A 20,699-nucleotide genomic window follows, 5' to 3' on the forward strand; every position below is an offset into this window, starting at 1 on the left:
CTCGTTGTCTATGCGTGTAGTCAAGAAATTTTTGCCCAGACCAACGTCCTGGAGAGCTTCCCTAATGTTTTATTTTAGTAGTTTCATAGTTTGGGGTCTTAGATTTAAGTCTTTAATCCATTTTGACTTTATTTTTTTATGTGGTGAGAGATAGGGGTCTAGTTTCATTCTTCTGTACATGGATATCTGGTTTTCCCAGGACCATTTACTGAAGACAGTGTCATTTCCCCAGTGTATGTTCTTGGCATCTTTGTCTTGGAGGAATTTAGACACACTGGAAGGACCTGCAGAAATAAGATATGGCAGCACGTATACAAATTAAAGCCTTAAAATTTTTGGAGAGATTTTTCAAAATTTGGAATGATACAAATACAATGAATAACTTTGAACTTAACCATTTCTAACTTATCTGTTTCAGGAGCACATAAACAGACTAATCGGGATTATAAAACATGCTCACACCAAGTAACTAATATGCAGACATTTATGGAGCGACAACTGTGTGCCTGGCACCAAGGTACAAAGATAAATGAAGCTGGAAACCATCTCCTGTGGAGTACACAGTGGCAGGAAAGACACAAATATTAAAGTTAAAATTATGTCACGGTGGCAGGGCACGGTGGCTCACGCCTGTAATCCCAGCACTTTGGGAGGCCAAGGCGGATGGATCATGAGGTCAGGAGTTCGAGACCAGCCTGGCCAACATGGTGAAACCCCGTTTCTACTAAAAATACAAAAATTAGCTGGGCGCGGTGGCGGGCACCTGTAGTCCCAGCTACCCGGGAGGCTGAGGCAGGAGAATCGCTTGAACCCAGGAGGCAGAGGTTGCAGTGAGCCAAGATTGCACCACTGCACTCTAGCCTGGGTGATAGAGTTAGACTTCACCTCAAAAAAAAAAAAAAAATTATGTCATGGTGTGATCGATGTTGAGCTAGCAAGGAGGGGTGGCAGGACCAGGAAAAGTCCATCAAAATTGGTGATGGGAGTCATAAGGATGAGTAGACTTCAGCCAGTCAGAAGATCAGAGAAAAGGTGCTACAAGTAGACAGAACAGAGTCTTGAAGATGGCTTCAGAGGGATATGGTGGAACGAGCCTGAATGAAGTCTAGTAAGCCAGGGACATGAGGCAAGGAGAGGACAAAGATGGAAGAGGGTCTAGAGAGGTGGCCAAGGACAGCTCAAGGAGACTTGGAGGGTGGTCGAAGGAGCCGTGGCTTCCTCTTGATGTCTGGCGAGTCACCAGAGGGTTTAAATCCTTGTAATCCCAGCACTTTGGGAGGCCGAGGCAGGAGGATCACTTGAGGCCAGGAGTTCAAGACCAGTCTGGGAAACATAATGAGACCCCCCATCTCTACCAACAATTATTTACAAATTAAAAATAAATAAATAAATCCTATGAGTGACATGTTCAGCCACCTGAGGGAGGATGGGATCGGGGGAGGTGATGACTAAACGGCTTCACCCAACTCAGAACAGCCAGTTGTCAACGTCTGAAAATTTTTGCAACCTGGTTGTTAAACACAGCTCTCATTAAAAGTAAATTGTATGAAATTACAGTGAAATAAATTAAGGGAATCTAGGACTGAGCTCTGTCTTCTCACTTCTGTCATGATTGAAAGGTTCATCTATGATTCTTAGCATTATTTTCAGCACCTACCAATTGATGACAGGTCTTCTGTAAATACAGATTATAAGGAGATTGATTCTTCTATCTGAAAGTCTCAGAAATTCTTAGAGACAAATAATTTTCTTAAAGATTAAGCAGGTGAGAAAGTAATGAACTCTAGAAGCTTAAAGCTGTAATAACTGCTTAAAATGTATCACTTCTCAATTATTTCATATATATTTTACCATTGTGCTTTTGAGTTTATGACTATTGCACGTGTACTGTGGAAATACTCCATATACTGCACATCAGCAGGCTTCAACCTTTTTGGCACCAGGGACCAGTTTCATGGAAGATAATTTTTCCACAGACTGGGGTTGGGGGATGGTTTCGGGATGATTCAGGCACATGACATTTATTGTTGTGCACTTTTATTTCTATTATTATTACATTGTAATATATAATGAGGTAATTATACAACTCACCATCATGTAGAATCAGTGGGAGCCCTGAGCTTGTTTTCCTGCAACTGGACTGTCCCATCTGAGGGTGATGGGAGACAGTAATAGATCATCAGGGATGAGATTCTCATAAGGAGCACCCAACCCAGATCCCTCGTGTGCACAGTTCACAATAGGGTTCACGCTCCTATAGGAATCTAATGCCAGCGTGCCACCATTGACCCATCTGACAGGAGGCGGAGCTCAAGTGGTAATGCTCACCCCACCCCACCCCTTCCACCACTCTCCTGCTGTGTGGCCCAGATCTAACAGCCACAGACCGGTACCAGCTGGGTGTTTTGGGGAACCCCTGTCTTATGGGACACAACAAAACCAGTGCTGAAGAAGAAATATAACCTTGGCGTCTTCTTCAGTTGTGAGACTATTGTGACCGTGTCTGTGGGTGGCTGAGCTCTTATGTAGCTGCAGGGATTGGAGTAACTGAGGTCACTCACACTCATGACCTGGGTTCTGCCACTGCTTCCTCCACCATCTCACATCACAGCCGCTTGGGATCTCTGTTGACTCTTCGAAAGCATGGGTGGATGTGGATTCACAAAGACATTTTCCGGCCAGAAGGCTCAGAGAGGGGACTTAAACTGGAAAACTTAGGCCTAGAAATGGCCACAAGACTGGCACTGAAACAGTATGCCAGTGCTCAAGGATTAGGATGCCCTCAAGGAGGTATCACTTGGGGAAAACCGTTGATGATTATCTCTATGGAATTACAGAAATGCCAAATATATAACCCAAGAAACTTGGTGTGCACTCAATGACAGAGCATGGGAGGGAGACCTCTTACTTCTATCCAGACGTTTGTGATGTATGGGTATCTTTGGTCACCGGGTGCTCCTACCATCAAAAAGAGCTTCAAGACAGGCTTGTTGGGGCCCTGAGTCCTTTTACCCTAGTCTTTCAGCTCTTGCTAAGAGGAATCCCAGCTAAGTGTGGTGGCTCACATCTGTAAACCCAGCACTTTGGGAGGCCAAGGCAGGCGGATCACTTGAGGCCAGGAGTTCGAGACCAGCCTGGCCAACATGGTGAAACACCGTCTCTACCATAAATACAAAAAATAGCCGGCCGTGGTGACACGTGCTTGTAATCCCAGCTATTTGGGAGGCTGAGGAAGGAGAATCACTTGAACCTGGGAGGCAGAGGCTGCAGTGAGCTGAGATCGTGTCACTGCACTCCAGCCTGGATGACAAGAGTGAGACCTTGCCACACACACACACACACACACACGAAACTGAAATGATTGTAGGCGCTCCCACAGTGCCTACACACATTGGGTTTCTCTCCAGAATGAGATCTTCCATGTATTCAAAATGAACCGGGAGAGTCAAAGGTTTGCCTACCCACCTTGCGTTTGTAAGGTCCATCTCCACTATGCATTTTCACGTCTTTGAAGGTCTGGGGGGGAAGTGAATGTTTTCTGAAATTCCTAACATTCATAGAGGTTTCCTCCACTGTGAGGCCTTTCGTGTATGTGAAACGAGTGCTGAAAACGAAAGGCATTCCCACATGGCTTACATGTATATGCCTTCTGTCTACATTCCTGATATTCACAGGGTTTGCGTCCGAGGCGATCTCTGATGTGCCTTTCAGTGGATGGATACCCCACGCCGACCTCTCCACACACGTGGCTTTCAGGTGGCTTTACTCCAGGAGGCGTTTTCTTATTCAGATTATGACCTGGAATCTGGCTAAAGTCTTCTCCACATTGACTATCTTCTTTATTTTCACAGGGTCTCTCTACCATATGATTTCTGTACAAAATAAGTACGTTATTAAGTATTTTTTATAAATAATTTATTTGTTATTGATGGGTATTGGATTTATCTGGAGTTTTTTTGGAGACAGGGTCTCACTCACTCTGTTGCCAGGCTGGAGTGCAGTGGTGCGATCTCGGCTCACTGCAACCTCCGCCTCCCAGGTTCAAGCGATTCTCCTGCCTCAGCCTCCTAAGTAGCTGGGATTACAGACACCCGCCACCACACCTGGCTAATTTTTGTATTTTTAGTAGATTTGGGGTTTCACCATGTTGGCCAGGCTGGTCTCAAACTCCTGACCTCAAGTGATCCACCTGCCTCAACCTCCTGGATTTATGTTTTTAACATCATCAATGGAAGCGTAGGTAGGATTTCTAACCTGTTTCCACTGTTTGGCCATGATTGGATTGAACGGTCTGCAAGAGCGCCCAACTACAGCTGCTATGAAAATAGAAATATTAACATGGGGTTTCTTCTTTTTTTTTTTTAAGACAGGGTCTAGCTCTGTCACCCAGGCTGGAGTGCAATGGCACAATCTTGGCTCACTGCAACCTCTACCTCCTAGGCTCAAGCAATCCTCCCACCTCAGCCTCCCAAGTAAGGGGAACTACAGGTGTGTGCTGGCACACCTAGCTAATTTTTTTTTTTTTTTGGTAGAGAATAGATCTCCTTATGTTGCCCAGGCTGGTCTCAAGCTCCTGACCTCAAGCAATCCACCCTTCTTGGCCTCCCAAAGTGCTGGGATTGCAGGTGTGAGCCACTGCACCTAGCCTATATGTGGTTTCATAATAGTGTTTCCATGTAAACTTTTTTTGCAAACATATATATGTCTCATTTAAGTATATATTTATAGAGAAAGTTTTCTAAGAATAAACAGATTGAAACTGGGCTTGTTTTTAGAATTTCCTGACAGTCTACGATTCTCTTGACGGACACTGCTTTCTCTTGAAAATTACCTTAAATTTCTCCCAGGATTTTGGTACAGATCTTCAATGTTCTCATCTTCCCATTTCTTTCCTAAAATGCAGATAGAGAAAAATCATTATGAATTATTACAAAATTATTTTAAAATTATTGAATTCTAGGTTCATGGTACACCATGACCATGGTACACTGGACTGCAATGGCACAATCTTGGCTCACTGCCACTTCTACCTCCCAGGCTCAAGCAATCCTCCCACCTCAGCCTCCCAAGTTAGGGGGGGCTACAAGTGTGTGCCAGCACACCAGCTAATTTTTTTGCCTATTTATTTATCAAAGTATTTCCTTTCTACATTCCAAATCATTGAGCAGCTCAACTGATGGGTAAGAAAGACTTGTTCTCTAAATGACTAAGAAAAGAAATGTTGTTACCCTTAACTACAGAGGCCAGCATCCTGATGGTTTCCTGCATCACATCTCTGTAGAGTTTCGTCTGGGAAGGACCCAGCAAAGCCCACTCCTGTAGGGTGAAGTTGAAAGCCACATCCTCAAAGGCCGGAGTCCTGAAGCATCCACATGTGTAGAAAAGGATGGTGAGACTGACGGCCCTGGGTATCTGTACTTACCACATAATAAGTTCACATGATTCCATGTTCTCCAAACATTTCTTCTATGACTTGGTTATCACACCTCTTACTCTGTGTATACTTACTTCCTCTCACATAGCAATTCCGATGCTAGAATTATTTGGTAAAGCAACCATGAAACAGGAATACAGCTCTCCTTGGTGGGTCCAGGGAGTAGGATGTACTGCCTGGGTCACCCTAATTTCTCTTCACACAGTGGGTCTATAGCACCTGTCATAAAAGTCCTCCTACCACCTAGTGTGCAGAAGAGACTTAACACTAGGAGTCCTGAAACTCCGTATCCTTAGAAATGTTTGTTCACAAAGTTTGATCTTTGATAACATATGGGATATGAAATTTGGATGGGATACCATGAACCCAACTGATAAAAGAGTCATATAATTTCCTAAAACTGAAACCAATAAGCAAAAACCTCTTTGGAAGCAGTAAAATTTAGGAAAAGCTAAATTTTAATTGACGAATTGCTGGAGATAGTGTGGACAAATTTGAGAGTTAAAAATGCCAGGAGGCCCAGACCTAAGGGGTCCCCACTAATTAGTGACATGCACCTCCAGAAATCCTACCAGTTCTTCCAGTGAAGAAGAGAGAAAAACTGCTTCCTGCTTTTGGCAGAAGATGTGAAAGATTAGCAATTTTGAAGTATGCCCAGAGAATGCTATTCTTCTTAACATCTCCTGCCTTCAGAAGAAACTATTTCCCAAAGCCTACCAACTGGGATGCTGGCAGAGCTGACCTCCTGAAGCAAGAGAAATACCCAATTCCACCCACTTCAATCTCCCTGCCACAACTAGGGAAGGGTGAGAATGAGAAGTACTTAAGAAAGCTACAACCCAGAAACACAGGATTCCAAAAAATGAGGCCAAAGCATAGGTCAATGGAATGCTTCCCCACACCCCACACCTTACTGCCACTTCAAGAGGGCTTCTGTATTACAACAGCAGAAAACAAGTGAGACAGCTGCATGCCTTATGCCACATTTACGAAGTCACTACGGGCACACATACAAGCTGAATAACATTGATGAAGTTGGCATATTTCTAGAAACACACAACATATGACTAAGTCATAAAGAAAGAAAAAATTGGGCCAGGCGCGGTGGCTCATGCCTGTAATCCCAGCACTTCGGGAGGCTGAGGCAGGCGGATCACGAGGTCAGGACATCGAGACTATCCTGGCTAACACGGTGAAACCCCATCTCTACTAAAAATACAAAAAAAATTAGCTGGGCGTGGTGTCAGGCGCCTGTAGTCCCAGCTACTCGGGAGGCTGAGGCAGGAGAATGGCATGAACCCTGGAGGCGGAGCTTACAGTGAGCCAAGATCACACCACTGCACTCCAGCCTGGGAGACAGAGCGAGACTCTGTCTCAAAAAAAAGAAAGAAAAAATTGGAGCAGATCTACAACTAATAAGGAGATTGATGCAGTAATCAAAACCCCTCAACTCACAAAAGCCCAGCACCATATAGTTTCAGCGATGAAACAGACCAAACACTTCAGGAAGATTAACACCAATCCTCCTCAAACTCTTCCAAAAACTTTAGGAGGTAGGAACATATCCTAGTTTATTCCTTGAGGCCCCGAAATTGTGCTGACAATAAAGACAATGATACAATATTTGATTTGCAAATATCCTTTATGATTATTGATGCAACAATCCTCAAATAAATACTCCAAGGTACAGGAACCAAAACAGTGTGGTACTGGCCTAAAGACAGAGATATACATCACTGGAATAGATACAGGGGCCAAGAAAGATACCCATATATAGATGGTAAAGTGATTTTTGAAGAGAATGCTTAGATAATGCAATGGAAAAAGGCTGCTCTATTTTAAAAAATGGTGCTGGGAAAACTGGATAGCCACATGTGAAAAAATAAAGTTGGACCCATAATTTATATAACATAGAAAAATGAAATAAAAATGGATTAAAGACTTAAAGGGACCAGCTCAAACCAAACAACTCTTAGAAGAAAGTGTTAAACAAAACTTATGAGAGGCCACTGTTTTGGACTGCGCTCCTGCACTAGGCCCCAGCAGACCAGAACAAACCAAAATGGAGTCACTCAGGCTAAGTACCACATAATCAAACTGAACCTTTAAGGAAGGAGGCAAATCCTCAAATGCACCAGTTTTTCCTGAGAGCAGGAGAGTCACAGCAACCAATTAAAAAAACAAAAATAAAACCCAGCCAACCTGAGCTGGCATAATATGTAATAAGGACGCTTACAATAAAAGTAACCTAATGATTTTTTAAATTGTTCTGTTTTGTTGTTCCTCTTACAAGAATAACCTATTTCATTATACAAAGCAGGAGTTCTTATTCTATTTTATAGAATGGGATGCTTCTTCGGTTCAGGAATTGCGAATAAAAGCTAAGTAGATCTTTAAATTTGTTTTAATTTTTTTTAAACCTAAGGCAAATGTTTAACCCACCCTTAGCCAAAATACAAGGCCTTCTTTATTTCCCTCTGAAGAAGAGGCAGACCTTAGGATAAAGCTTTCTTCTGGTCTCTGTCATCTCCCTGCCAACCACCACCACCACCACCATCACCTTCTCTCTAATCTTGTTTGCTCCTCCCTGTGAAAGAATCATTCCTAACCTTTGAGGTGTTTTTTCTTTTTCTTTCTTTCTTTTTTTTTTTTTTTTTTTGAGACTGAGTCTTGCTCTATCGCCCAGGCTGGAGGCAGTGACGTGATCTCAGCTCACTCCAACCTCTGCCCCGCCTGGGATTCAAGCAATTCTCCTGCCTCAGCCTCCTGAGTAGCTGGGATTACAGGTTTCCGCCACCACGCCCAGCTAATTTTTGTATTTTTAGTAGAGACAGAGTTTTGCCATGTTACTCAGGCTAGTCTTGAACTCCTGACTTCAAGTGATCCACCCGCCTTGGCCTCCCAAAGAGCTGGGATTACAGGCGTGAGCCACCACGCCCAGCTGAGATGCTTTTTCAAGAGTCGCCTTAACATGAAGTCACTGTGTGAGGGTTTCAGCTCTCGAGTCAAGATTATTCACTTACTTTTAAAAGAAAATACTCAGTGTTTGAAGAAACCAACAAAATCCCTCAAACTCAGTGTCCATATAGATAGGCAGGGAAGACAAATTGTAAGGCGCTTGTATTTTATATAGCTCAACAAGAGAAGCACAAGTATCTATCCCTTTCAGACAATAAAGATGTGTCATTTAATTATTATTTCCATGACAATACACAGTTGAATAAATCATTATATTTGAATGCTTCTTGGTGTTGCCAAGTCCTGACCCACAGGATTTTGTATTAATCTCTGAAGTCCAGGTACCAGGAAAGAGAAGAGTTATTCACCGTCACAAGTTCTCACTCTGGAAAGGAGAACAATGGATGTTTTAATGAATCTTTGTAATTTACCAATTTAACTATGACACTTTATTGTGGAAATGTATTCATTTCGCTGCAGCCATAATGGAAGAGTGATTTTCCTTACTTTGCTGAGATTCTCAGCCCCAGTAGCCTTCTCAAGGCTAAGCCCTGGAATTCCATTTGAAATCACCCAAAAGAAAAGAACAAATCTGAGAAATGTATCACACGCCATCTGGGTAAGACAAAATGTAAATTGAAAACTTTATCGGATGATGGGTGGCTCATGCCTGTAATCCGAGCACTTTGGGAGGCCAGCAGGTGGATCATTTGAGGTCAGAAGTTCGAGACCAGCCTGGCAAACATGGTGAAACACCGTCTCTACTAAAAATACAAAAATTAGCCAGGTGTGGTGGCAGGTGCCTGTAATCCCAGCTACTCCGGAGGCTGAGGCAGGAGAATCACTTGAACCTGGGAGGCGGAGGTTGCAGTGAGCCGAGATGGCACCACTGTACTCCAGGCTGGGCAACAGATCAAGATTCTGTCTCAAAAAAAAAAAAAAATTAATGGATGAAATATAAGGCTAGACATTTCTTTTCTTTTCTTTTTTCTTTTTTTTCTGAAATACACCTCTTTCTTGCCTCCTTGGATATATTTTATCTTGTCTATCAAACTCTACTAATAAAATCCATTTGATATTTAATTTTTTAAAAACTGAGGTTCAGGCCGGGCGCAGTGGCTCACACCTGTAATCCCAGCACTTTGGGAGTTTGAGGCAGGAAGATCGCTTGAGCCCGGGAGTTTGAGGTCAGCCTGGGCAATGCAGTGAGACCCTGACTCTATTATAAGTAAGTAAGTGAAAAAAAAATTTTCAAGGTGACAAACCCAGGGAGGGGTAGGGCAAACTGGAATACCGGCAAGTCTGACTCAAGTGTTGGATCAAGTCATCCTATATAACCTCAGACATGCCCCAAACCCTACGCTGCTCACATATACACTCAGTGACCACCCTCCCAGAAGACACTGCATTGTGTGCGTTTCAGCTTTTTGCGTCACCTCAGTGAAGGTGGTTTTCCTGTCCTTAGCCATAGTTTTCTCCCTTCACTAGGCTAAGAGGATTCAAAGGACAGGGATCATTCCAGTCTTTTCCCTTCAATAGCAGCGTCTGAGTGGCTGAACAGAGAGGTATTTCCAAGAAGTGAAAACTGGGCTTGGGGTGAGAAAAGCTAAATGTCCTAAGGGGTTTCCTTTTAGATGACGGAGGGAGATACCAGGAGACTCCTCCCTCCCGGGAGGTAGGGGGAGGGGGTGCACCCAGCGGCTCCCCTGAGAGGCCCCATAGGCACATCTCGGGCTGTCCTCTGGGAAGAAATGACCCAGGAGCTGATATTCATGACCCTCCAAGAGACCCGGCAGCTTGTGGGCATCTTAGATCAGCCCCAGGCACTTCTGAAACCCACGACCGGGAAAAGATAAGAGGGTGGGCTGAGGTCACATCACCCTGTAACGTTTCCAAAAGGGAACTGTCTGGCCTCTGAGCCGAAGCTCAGCCATTGTAACCCCTGTGACCTGCACATATATGTCCAGGTGGCCTGCAGGAGCCAAGAAGTCTGGAGCAGCCGAAAAACAACAAGGAAGTGAAACAGCCAATTCTTGCCTTAACTAATTAACCCACCTTACGACATTCCACCATTAGGACGTGTTCCTGCCTTGCCCCAACTGATCAATGGACCCTGTGACATTCTTCTGGACAATGAGTCCCATCATCTCTCCACCATGCACCTTGTGACTCCCTCCTCTGCTGACGACAGATAACCACCTTTAACTGTAACTTTCCACGGCCTACCCCAGCCCTATAAAGCTGCCCCTCTCCTATCTCCCTTCACTGACTCTCTTTTCAGACTCAGCCCACTTGCACCCAAGTGAATTAACAGCCTTGTTGCTCACACGAAGCCTGTTTAGGTGGTCTTCTATATGGACATGCGTGACACTTGGTGCCAAAACCTGGGACAGGGGGACTACTTTGTGAGACCGGCCCCCTGTCCTGGCCCTCACTCTGTGAAGAGATCCACCTGCGACCTCGGGTCCTCAGACCAGCCCAAGGAACATCTCACCAATTTCAAATCGGGTAAGTGGTCTCTTCACTCTTTTCTCCAGCCTCTCTCGCTACCCTCCAATCTCCCTGTCCAGTCTTTTTCTTCTCTAGTAGAGACAAAGGAGACACATTTTATCCGTGGACCCCAAACTCCGGCGCTGGTCACAGACTCAGGAAGACAGTCTTCCCTTAGTGTCTAATCACTGTGGGGACGCCTGCCTAATTATTCACCCACATTCCACTGGTGTCTGATCACCGTGGGGATGCCTGCCTTGGTCATTCACCCACATTCCCATGGTGGCAAGTCATTTGCGGGGACGCCTGCTTTGGTTGCTCACCCCCGCCCTTCTCCGTGTCTCTACTTTTCTCTTTAAACTTACCTCCTTCACTTTGGGCAGTCTTCCGCCCTCCATTCCTCCCTCTTCCCCCTTAGCCTGTGTACTTAAAAACTTCTCTTAAACTAACACCTGATATAAAACTCAAACGTCTTATTTTCTTCTGCAATACTGCTTGGCCGCAATATAAACTTGACAATGGTTCCAAATGGCCAGAAAACGGCACTTTTGATTTCTCCATCCTACAAGACCTAGATCATTTTTGTCAAAAAATGGGCAAATGGTCTGAGGTGCCTTGCGTCCAGGCATTTTTTACACTTCGCTCCCTCCCAAGCCTCTGCTCCCAATGTGACCGATCCCAAATTTTTCTTCTTTCTCTCCCGTCCGTTCCTTCAGTCTCTACCCCAACCTCAGAGTCCTCTGAATCCCCCTTTTCTGCAGACCCCTCTGACCTCTCTCCCCCTCCCCAGGCCACTCCTTGGCAGGCTGAATCAAGTCCCAATTCTTCCTCAGCCTCCGCTCCCCCATCTTATAATTCTTCTATCACCTCCCCTCCTCAAACTTGGTCCGGCTTAGTTTCATTCCATGACTAGCTCTCCCCCACCTGCCCAACAATTTCCTCCTAGAGGGGTGGCTGGAGCTGAGGGCATAGTAAAGGTTCATATACATTTTTCTCTATCAGACCTTTCCCAATCAGTCAGCGTCTGGGCTCTTTATCATCAGACCACACTAAATGTACACAGGAATTCCAATATTTGACTCAGTCCTACACTTTAACCTGCAGTGACCTAAATGTCATCCTGACCTCTACCCTCTCCCCAGATGAGCAGGAAAGAGTTTATACCCTAGCCCAATCTCACGCTAACACCTGCTGGCATCAAGAGCCAGACCTCCAAGAAGGCATCAGGGCAGTTCCCTGAGAGGATCCCTGATGGGAATACCAGACAGGCTCCCCAGGTATAGCTAGGCGAGATTACGTGGTCTCTTGCCTAGCTGAAGGGCTGAAAAAGGCAGCATACAAAGCTGTTAATTATGACAAGCTTTAAGAAGCCACACAAGGTAAAGATGAAAATCCAGCCCAGTTCATGGCCCGTTTGGTGGCTACCCTTAGAAACTTCACAGCCCTAGACCCTGAAGGGCCAGAATGCCATCTTATTCTCAATATGCATTTTATCACTCAGTCAGCTCCTGACATTACAAAAAAAGCTTCAAAAATTGGAATCTGGCCCTCAAACCCCACAACAGGAATTAATCAATCTCGCCTTCAAGGTGTTCAACAATAGAGAAGAGGCAGCCAAGCAGCAATGTATTTCAGAGCTGCAATTGCTTGCCTCTGCTGTAAGACAAACCCCAGCCATGCCTTCGGCACACAAAAACTTCAGAGCAACCAAACCACAGCCTCTAGGCACTCCTTTAAAACCATCTCATGGACCTTGCTTCAAGTGCCGCAAAACTGGCCACTGGGCCAAGGAATGCCTGCAGCCCGGGATTCCTCCTAAGCCTGTCCCACCTGTGCAGGACCCCACTGGAAATCGGACTGTCCAACTAATATCACAGCCACTTCTAGGGTCCTTGGAGCTCTGGCTCAAAGCTCTCTGGCTGACTCCTTCCCAGATCTCCTCGGCTTAGTGCCTGAAGACTGATGCTGCCCGATCGCCTCAGAAGCCCCCTGGACCATCACAGATGCTGAGCTTCGGGTAACTCTTACAGTGGAGGGTAAGTCCATCCCCTTTTTAATCAACACGGGGGCTACCCACTCCACATTACCTTCTTTTCAAGGGCCTGTTTCCTTTGCCCCCATAACTGCTGTGGGTATTGACGGCCAAGCTTCTAAACCCCTTAAAACTCCCCAACTCTGGTGCCAACTTGGACAACATTCTTTTTTGCACTCCTTTTTAGTTATCCCCACCTGCCCAGTTCCCTTATTAGGCTGAGACATTTTAACCAAATTATCTGCTTCCCTGACTATTGCTGGGCTACAGCCATACCCCATTGCTGTCCTTTTCCCCAATTCAAGGCCTCTTTCGCATCCTCCCCTTGTATCTCCCCACCTTAATCCTCAAGTATAGGATACTTCTACTCTTTCTTTGGCAACTGACCATGCACTCCTTACCATTCCATTAAAACCTAATCACCCTTACCCTGCTCAATACCAGTATCCCAGCCCGCAGCAGGCTTTAAAGGGAACTGAAGCCTGTTATCACTCGCCTGTTACAACGTGGCCTTTTGAAGCCTACAAATTCTCCTTACAATTCCCCTATCCTACCCATCCAGAAACCGGACAAGTCCTAGAGGCTAGTTCAAGACCTTCACCTCATAAATCACTTTGTCCTTCCCATCCATCCTGTTGTGCCAAACCCTATACTCTCCTCTCCTCGATACCCCCTTCCACAACTCATTATTCTGTTACCCACCTCAAAGATGCCTTCTTTACCATCCCTTTGCATCCCTCCTCCCAACCTCTTTTCACCTTTACTTGGACTGACCCTGACACCCACCAGTCCCAGCAATTCACCTGGATTGTCCTACCCCAAGGTTTCAGGGACAGCCCACACTACTTTGGTCAGGCCCTCTCTCATGACTTACTTTCTTTCTGCCCGTCTGCCTCCCACCTTATTCAATATGTTGAAGACCTTCTTCTTTGCAGCCCTTCTTACCAATCTTCCCAGCAGGACACTATCCTATCCTACTTCTTCAATATCTCTACTCAAAGGGGTACTGAGTATCCCCCTCTAAAGCTCATATTTCCTCCCCTAGTGTTACATATCTCGACATAGTCCTCCATCAACATACACGCACTCTTCCTGCAGACTGTGTTCAGTTAATCTCCCAGACCCCAATCCCCACCACCAAACAACAACTCCTTTCCTTCTTAGGCGTTGTTGGATACTTCCGACTCTGGGTACCAGGTTTTGCCATTCTAACCAAACTGCTTTACAAACTCACTAAAGGTAATTTAGCTGATCCCATAGACCCTAAGTCCTTTCCCCATTCTTCCTTTCATTCTCTCAAAAAGGCCCTAGAAACAGCTCCCACACTAGCACTCCCTGACTTGTCCCAACCTTTTTCCTTACACACAGCTGAAACACAAGGCTGTGCTGCTGGAGTTCTCACACAGGAGCCAGGCCCACGACCTATAGCCTTTCTATCCAAACAACTTGACCTCACAATTCTAGGCTGGCCCTCATGTCTACGTGTGGTGGCAGCCGCCGCTTTAACACTTCCAGAGTCTCTCAAAATCACAGGCTATGCTCCACTTACCCTCTACAGTTCTCACAACCTTCAAGCATTAATATCCTCCTCGCTCCTTTCACACTTATTGTCTGCCCCTCGACATCTCCAGCTCTATTCACTCTTTATTGAAACCCCAACAGTAACTATTGCCCGTGGGTCCGATTTCAACCCAGCTTCTCACTTAGCACCCAACACAAGTCCTGGCCAACGTGACTGTATCTCCCTAATACACATAGCATCTTCCCCCTTTCCTCATATTTCTATTTTTCCAATCCCAAATCCAGACCACACTTGGTTTCTTCAAGGCAGTTCCTCTAAACCCAGTCAAATCTCGCCAGCTAAAGCTGGTTATGCTGTCGTGTCCCATACCTCTATTATTGAGGCTGCTGCACTTCCTCCCTCCACTACTTCCCAACAAGCCAAACCGATTGCTTTAACTTGTGCACTCTCTGCCGCCAAAGGAATGCACATTAAAATTTATATTGACTCCTAATATGCTTTCCACATCCTCCACAACCATGCTACCATTTGGACTGAAAGAGGTTTTCTCACCACACAAGGCTCTTCCATTATCAATACCTCTATAATAAAGGCCCTCCTTAATGCTGCTCTCTTGCTGGCCAAAGCTGGGGTCATTCATTGTAAAGGACACCAGAAACCAACTGATCTTATTGCTAAAGGAAATGCCTATGCCAACAGGACAGCAAAAGAAACAGCAAATGCCTCCACACCTGCAAATATTCTAGCCCTCACCCCAAAAGGCCAGTAATTTTCTTTCTTCTCTATCACCCCCACCTACTCCTCTTCTAAAAAACCTGCTCTACCAGTCTTTTCCAACTCAGGGCAAGTGGTTCTTAGATCATGGAAAATTCGTTCTTCCTGCCTCACAAGCCCAGTCTACTCTCTCTTCCCTTCATGACCATTTCCATATAGGATATAAGCCTCTGGCTGGCCTCCTACAGCCCCTCATTTCCTTCCCATCATGGAAATCCATCCTTAAAACCATCACCTCTCAATGCTCTGTCTGCCATGCCACCAACCCCCGAGGTTTTCTCAGGCCTCCTCCTTTTCCTACGCATCAGGCTCATGGATTTCCTCCGACATAAGATTGGCAAATTGACTTTATTCATATGCTGTGTGTCTGTAAATTTAAGTATCTCCTGGTTTGGGCCAATACCTTCACTGGATGGGTCGAGGCCTTTCCCACTAGCTCTGAAAAGGCTACTACGGTCATTTCTTCCCTTCTGACAGATATAATCCCCCAGTTTGGCCTCCCTACTTCCACAGTTACTCAGGCTCTTGGTATTCACTGGAAACTTCATACCCCCTACCGTCCTCAATCTTCAGGAAAGGTAGAACGGATGAATGGTCTTTTAAAAACACACCTCACCAAGCTCAGCCTCCAACTTAAAAAGGACTGGACAGTACTTTTACCACTTGCCCTCCTCAGAATTAGGGCCTGTCCTTGAGAAGCCACAGAGTACAACCCATTTGAATTTTATATGGATGCACCTTCTTACTCAGCCACAATCTTGTTCCAGACACCAGCCCCCTGGGCAACTATCTTCCAGTCCTCTAGTGGGCTAGACAGGAAATTCGCCAAGCTGCTAATCTTCTCTTGCCTACTCCAGATTCCCAGCCATATGAAGACACCCTAGCTGGATGATCAGTCCTTGTCAAAAGTCTGACCCCTCAAACTCTACAGCCTCAATGGACCAGACCCTACCCGGTCATCTATAGCACACCAACTGCCATCCATCTGCAGGACCCTCTCCATTGGGTTCACCATTCCAGAATAAAGCCATGCCCATCAGACAGCCAGCTTGATCTCTCCTCTTCCTCCTGGAAGCCACAAGATTAGGCCGAGAGCCGATCAGACAAACAACCTACAACCCTTAAGCTCCTGGCAGCGCCCAGTCAAGGCCATGCTTCCATGCAACACTCCTTCCAAACGGCCATCCCAGCATGCTTCCAAGCAGGCTTCATCCGTTCCTCTGGACCCTCATCTCTTAGGACCTGCCGCCTATAAAAAGGATTATATCTTGAGACCCTATCCTCTAAAATTTTTTCCACACCCAAAACAAAAAATCTCTGGGTCAAAAGTCTAAAACGCTTAGGCTGGCAACCATCAGATCCTTGCCCATGGTGTCCTCAAGCCTACTCTTATGAAATGGACAACAGTACACGCATACAGGACCAGTTCCACATATTTGGCAACCAGACCAGCATCCAGGACAACACAAAGTATGTCGTTTGTTGTTAGAAGGCTTGGGACATTTCACTCTTTGCCAGCCTCAGCTTAATCCAGGAGACAAAGATTATTTTCCTTATTATCTCTCCTCTGCATAGGATCTGCAATCAGAACTACTGAACTTCTCCATTCAGACCGCCACTCACACCTATGGGAAAAGGGTAATATATCATCGGCTTAGCAACAGGGAATACTATTCGTATGACGGAAAATGGGGACAAAAGGCTTTGGTACATAAAACATTATTCCTTCCTTGGCCTAAAAACTCATCGCCACCTACATTAAAGCTAATATGCCTGATTACTGTTTTTAGAGAACTTATTTTATTAGGGCAGTTCCAAGCTCAAAAATACGCTAACTGGCACCTTGTTAGCTACATAAAAATGCACCCAAGACCCGAAACTTACTAGACTCATTATAAAATTTTCTTTAAGGCGTCCACGCAGTCCCTGGTCACACTTGAAGCAGTCCGGAGAAACATCAGCCCTACCCCAGTAATCCCCAGAAGGAACTTACACTTTTTTTTAATCTTTTCCTACAACTTCATATTTTATAAATAAAAAGACAACAATGTCAGGCCTGTGAGCTGAAGCTTAGCCATTGTAACCCGTGACCTGCACATATCCGTCCAGGTGGCCTGTAGGAGCCAAGAAGTCTGGAGCAGCCGAAAAACCACAAAGAAGTGAAACAGCCAGTTCCTGCCTTAACTAATTAACCCACCTTACGACATTCCACCATTATGACTTGTCCACCATTATGACTTGTTCCTGCCCTGCCCCAACTGATCAATCAACCCTGTGACATTCTTCTCCTGGACAATGAGTCCCATCATCTCTCCACCATGCACCTGTGACCCCGTCCTCTGCTAAGGATAACCACCTTTAACTGTAACTTTCCACGCCTACCCAAGCCCTATAAAGCTGCCCCTCTCCTATCTCCCTTCACTGACTCCCTTTTCGGACTCAGCCCACTTGCACCCAAGTGAATTAACAGCCTTGTTGCTCACACAAAGCCTGATTAGTTGTCTTCTATACGGACACGCGTGACAGGAACCTCAACCCAAAGGCAGTCTGATGAGGTGTCTAAGATAAAAGTAGCGGCACAAAGGCTTTTTTAAACAGAAGCGTTTCATGTGGTTTTCCTTTCCTTTCCTTACATGTGAAAAGGTGACAGAAAAGAAATCTTCCTAAAAGAGTCAGCCACTGCTCTGTGGAACAATGATCATTTAAATGCCACGTCGATTTGAAACGTACAACAAAGGGACTAACAGTTGAGAACCACGTGGACTGCAGTGGAGACGCTGGCGTTAGAGACTGCGGGGAGGGAAACGTTCATTACAAGATTTACGGCCAGCCCAAGGGGGAGCGAGGCTGGCGGACCGGGTCGCGGAGACCCGGCTTCGCACACCTTTTGGAAGACTCAGGGAGAAGCGGGGGCCGCCTTCGGGAGGAAAGGCGGAACTGGGGAGCCCACAGGCCATGGCTCCTCCCACAGGAACCCCAGGCCGGAGGTGGGATCCCCCCATGATCCTCCCGTGGCCCCCGCACAATCTGGGGAGACGCGGAGCTGCCCAGAGAGGGCTCTGGGGCGACAGTCACTGCGCAGGGACGGGACAGGACTCCCGGAGTCCCAGCTGCCGGCCCAGCCCCACCCTGCGGCCGAGACCACCGAGGGCCGAGCTGCTCCAGGGGAACTGGGGTCCCAGACCCCAGAGTCGCAGCGGACAGGCCCGGGTCCCGCCACAGCCAGATCCGGCTGGTTCCACCAGCTCCTCCTCAGGTCTCGGGACGTCCGGCCCCGCACACTCAGCATTTCCGGCTTCCGGGTGTCCCGGCGTCCTCCCCTGGGCCTGCTCACGTCGCAGAGGGGCGGCGACGGGGATTAGCGGGGAGGGGGGCCTGCGCGAGCAGCAAAGACCCCAAACCCCAAAAAACAAAGAAACCGCCAGAAACTGAAGCTTCCACAGCCCGCCACGTCCCCCGGCTACGGCTAGGCTCCTGATTGGATAGTTAGTACGGCCCCTGGTGCCTCTGATTGGATACCGCTTCAGGTCCCGCCCCCTGGGGTTAGAATGACAGGAGACCCGAGAAGACACTTGGCTGCGTGGAGCCCAAATGGGCGGTTCCTGGCAACCGGGCTTGTTGTCTTCCTCGTGTCAGGATGTAAAAAGAAAAGTAGAGGTTCTTCTTCAGAGACTTCCTTCTTCATCTAATTAAGAATAAATAATGTTTGAAATGCTTGGTTTTTGGTGCCATAAAGAAATAGCACTTTAACATTAATTTATTTAGCAAGGCCATTTTTACTCCCTGCAGAAAGGGTACACTCGCCAGCAGTTTTGCCACGAGCGTACACCGAGCAAAGGAGACAGGGTCATTTATAACCCGAGGTGTCCACCCTACTGCTGTGTCCAGTTTCCATTGGCTGGAACGGGACCTCACATTCTGTGTTTGTCCCGATTGGCTAGCAACTTAGAACGTTTTAAAAGAGGCAAAGGTGGAGGAGAACAAAGGAAGAAGGAAGTAACTTGTGGAATGCTGAGAAAGGTAAAAACACCTTCAAATAAGGAAGAGGAAGAGGCTATGATTTAATGCTTGCTTGGACCAGTATAAGCATGCCAGGGCAAATATTTAGGCTAAATTGTGGGAGCTAAGAACATAAAGTATATTGATTCCTTTGTTATGGCTAGCAGATATTTAAGAATGTTAGCACAGGTCTTTGAATAAATTTTGCTTTTAAGAGAAGTTACTATTTATTCCTAATTGAATGGGAAGGAAAGTTTTTGAAGAGGAACCTCTACTTTACTTTTTACAAACAATAACTTGTTTTAGAAGAAAAATTTATTTAAAGACTTATACTAATATTCTTAAATATTTGCTAGCTGTAATAAAGAAATCAATGTACTTTATGTTCCTAGCTTTTACATTTTGGCTTAAATATTTGCTTTGGCATGCGTATACTAGTCTAACCAAGTATTAGGTCGTAGCTTGTTCTTTATTTGAAGGTGTTTTTACTTTTCTTAGCATTCTACAAGTTACTTCTTTCTTTTGTTTTCTTCTGCTTTTGCCTTTTTAAAAAAGTTCTAAGTTGCTAGCTGATCGGGATAAATACAGAGTGTGAGGTCTTGTTCCAGCTAATGGTAACTGGACACAGCAGTAGGGTAGACGCGTCAAGTTATAAATGACCTTGTCTCTTTTGTTCAGTGTACTCTCGTGGCAAAAACTGCTAGCAAGTGTATCTTTTCTGCGGAAAGTAAGAAACTGGCCTTGCTGAAGAAATTAAATTCATGTTCAAGTGCTATTCTTTACAGCGCCCGAGAACAAGCATTTCAAACAAGGACCTCTGGAGATTGGGGGTGGGGGTGGGGTGACATTTGCAAGTGGACACTGGCATTCATCAGTACTCACTGGGCCCTTCCTCTTTCTTCCTCCTGGACTAGGGGAAATTCCACACAGTGTTGTCCATCAAGAAAAATGCCCAGACAAGGCTCAATCATTTTAGGAGGTTTATTTGCCAAAGTTAAGGACGTGCACCCCTGACACAGCCTCAGGAAGTTCTGACATGTGCCCAAGGTGGTCAGGGAACAGTTTGGTTTTATACATTTTAGGGAGACATGAGACATCAATCAATATATATAAGGAGTATTTGGTTCTATCCAGAAAGATGGGGACAATTCGAAGCAGGGAGGGGGCTTCCAGGTCACAGAGAGACAAGTGGTTGCCTTCTCCTGAGTTTCCAATATGCCTTTCCAAAGGAGGCAATCAGAATATGCGTCTATCTCAGTGAGCTGGAGGGATGACTTCGAATAGAATGGAAGGCAGGTTTGTCCTGAGCAGTTCCCAGCTTGAATTTTCCCTTTAGCTCAGTGATTTTGGGGGCCCAGTGGAGCCAAGGATCCCGTGGCGTCAGAGCAGGAGGGGAGGCCAGGCCAGGCAAGACTGGAACAGGAGGGAGGACCTTTGGGATGAGGCTGTTGGCAACGAAAGTAAGGGTTTCTCATACCTTATCATTCAAT

General features: G+C 45.9%; 1 protein-coding gene across 1 annotated transcript; it reads right to left on the reverse strand.

Annotated features, from left to right (window-relative positions):
- Positions 1-49: 49 nt before the first annotated feature.
- LOC109024229 (zinc finger protein 627-like) lies at positions 50-18,442 on the reverse strand. The gene is made up of 5 exons (XM_063701073.1): positions 18,095-18,442; positions 5,229-5,359; positions 4,832-4,892; positions 3,637-3,872; positions 50-284 (listed from the first exon to the last, which is right to left on the reverse strand). Exons 2-5 carry the CDS (start codon positions 5,266-5,268, stop codon positions 70-72), a joined length of 552 nt encoding a protein of 183 aa, XP_063557143.1. The 5' UTR covers positions 5,269-5,359; positions 18,095-18,442; the 3' UTR covers positions 50-69.
- Between the last annotated feature and the right edge of the window lie 2,257 nt (positions 18,443-20,699).

This window comes from Gorilla gorilla, chromosome 20 (genome assembly GCF_029281585.2).
Source record: "Gorilla gorilla gorilla isolate KB3781 chromosome 20, NHGRI_mGorGor1-v2.1_pri, whole genome shotgun sequence".
NCBI lineage: Eukaryota > Metazoa > Chordata > Mammalia > Primates > Hominidae > Gorilla > Gorilla gorilla.

Coding starts and splice junctions, on each gene's coding strand:
- LOC109024229 (XM_063701073.1), bottom strand. CDS start 5,268: ATGCAGGAAACCATCAGGATGCTGGCCTCTGTAGTTAAGG. Junction 4,893..5,228: donor GCTGGCCTCTGTAGTTAAGG/GTAACAACATTT, acceptor TCTGCATTTTAG/GAAAGAAATGGGAAGATGAG. Junction 285..3,636: donor TAGACAGAAGGCATATACAT/GTAAGCCATGTG, acceptor TTATTTCTGCAG/GTCCTTCCAGTGTGTCTAAA.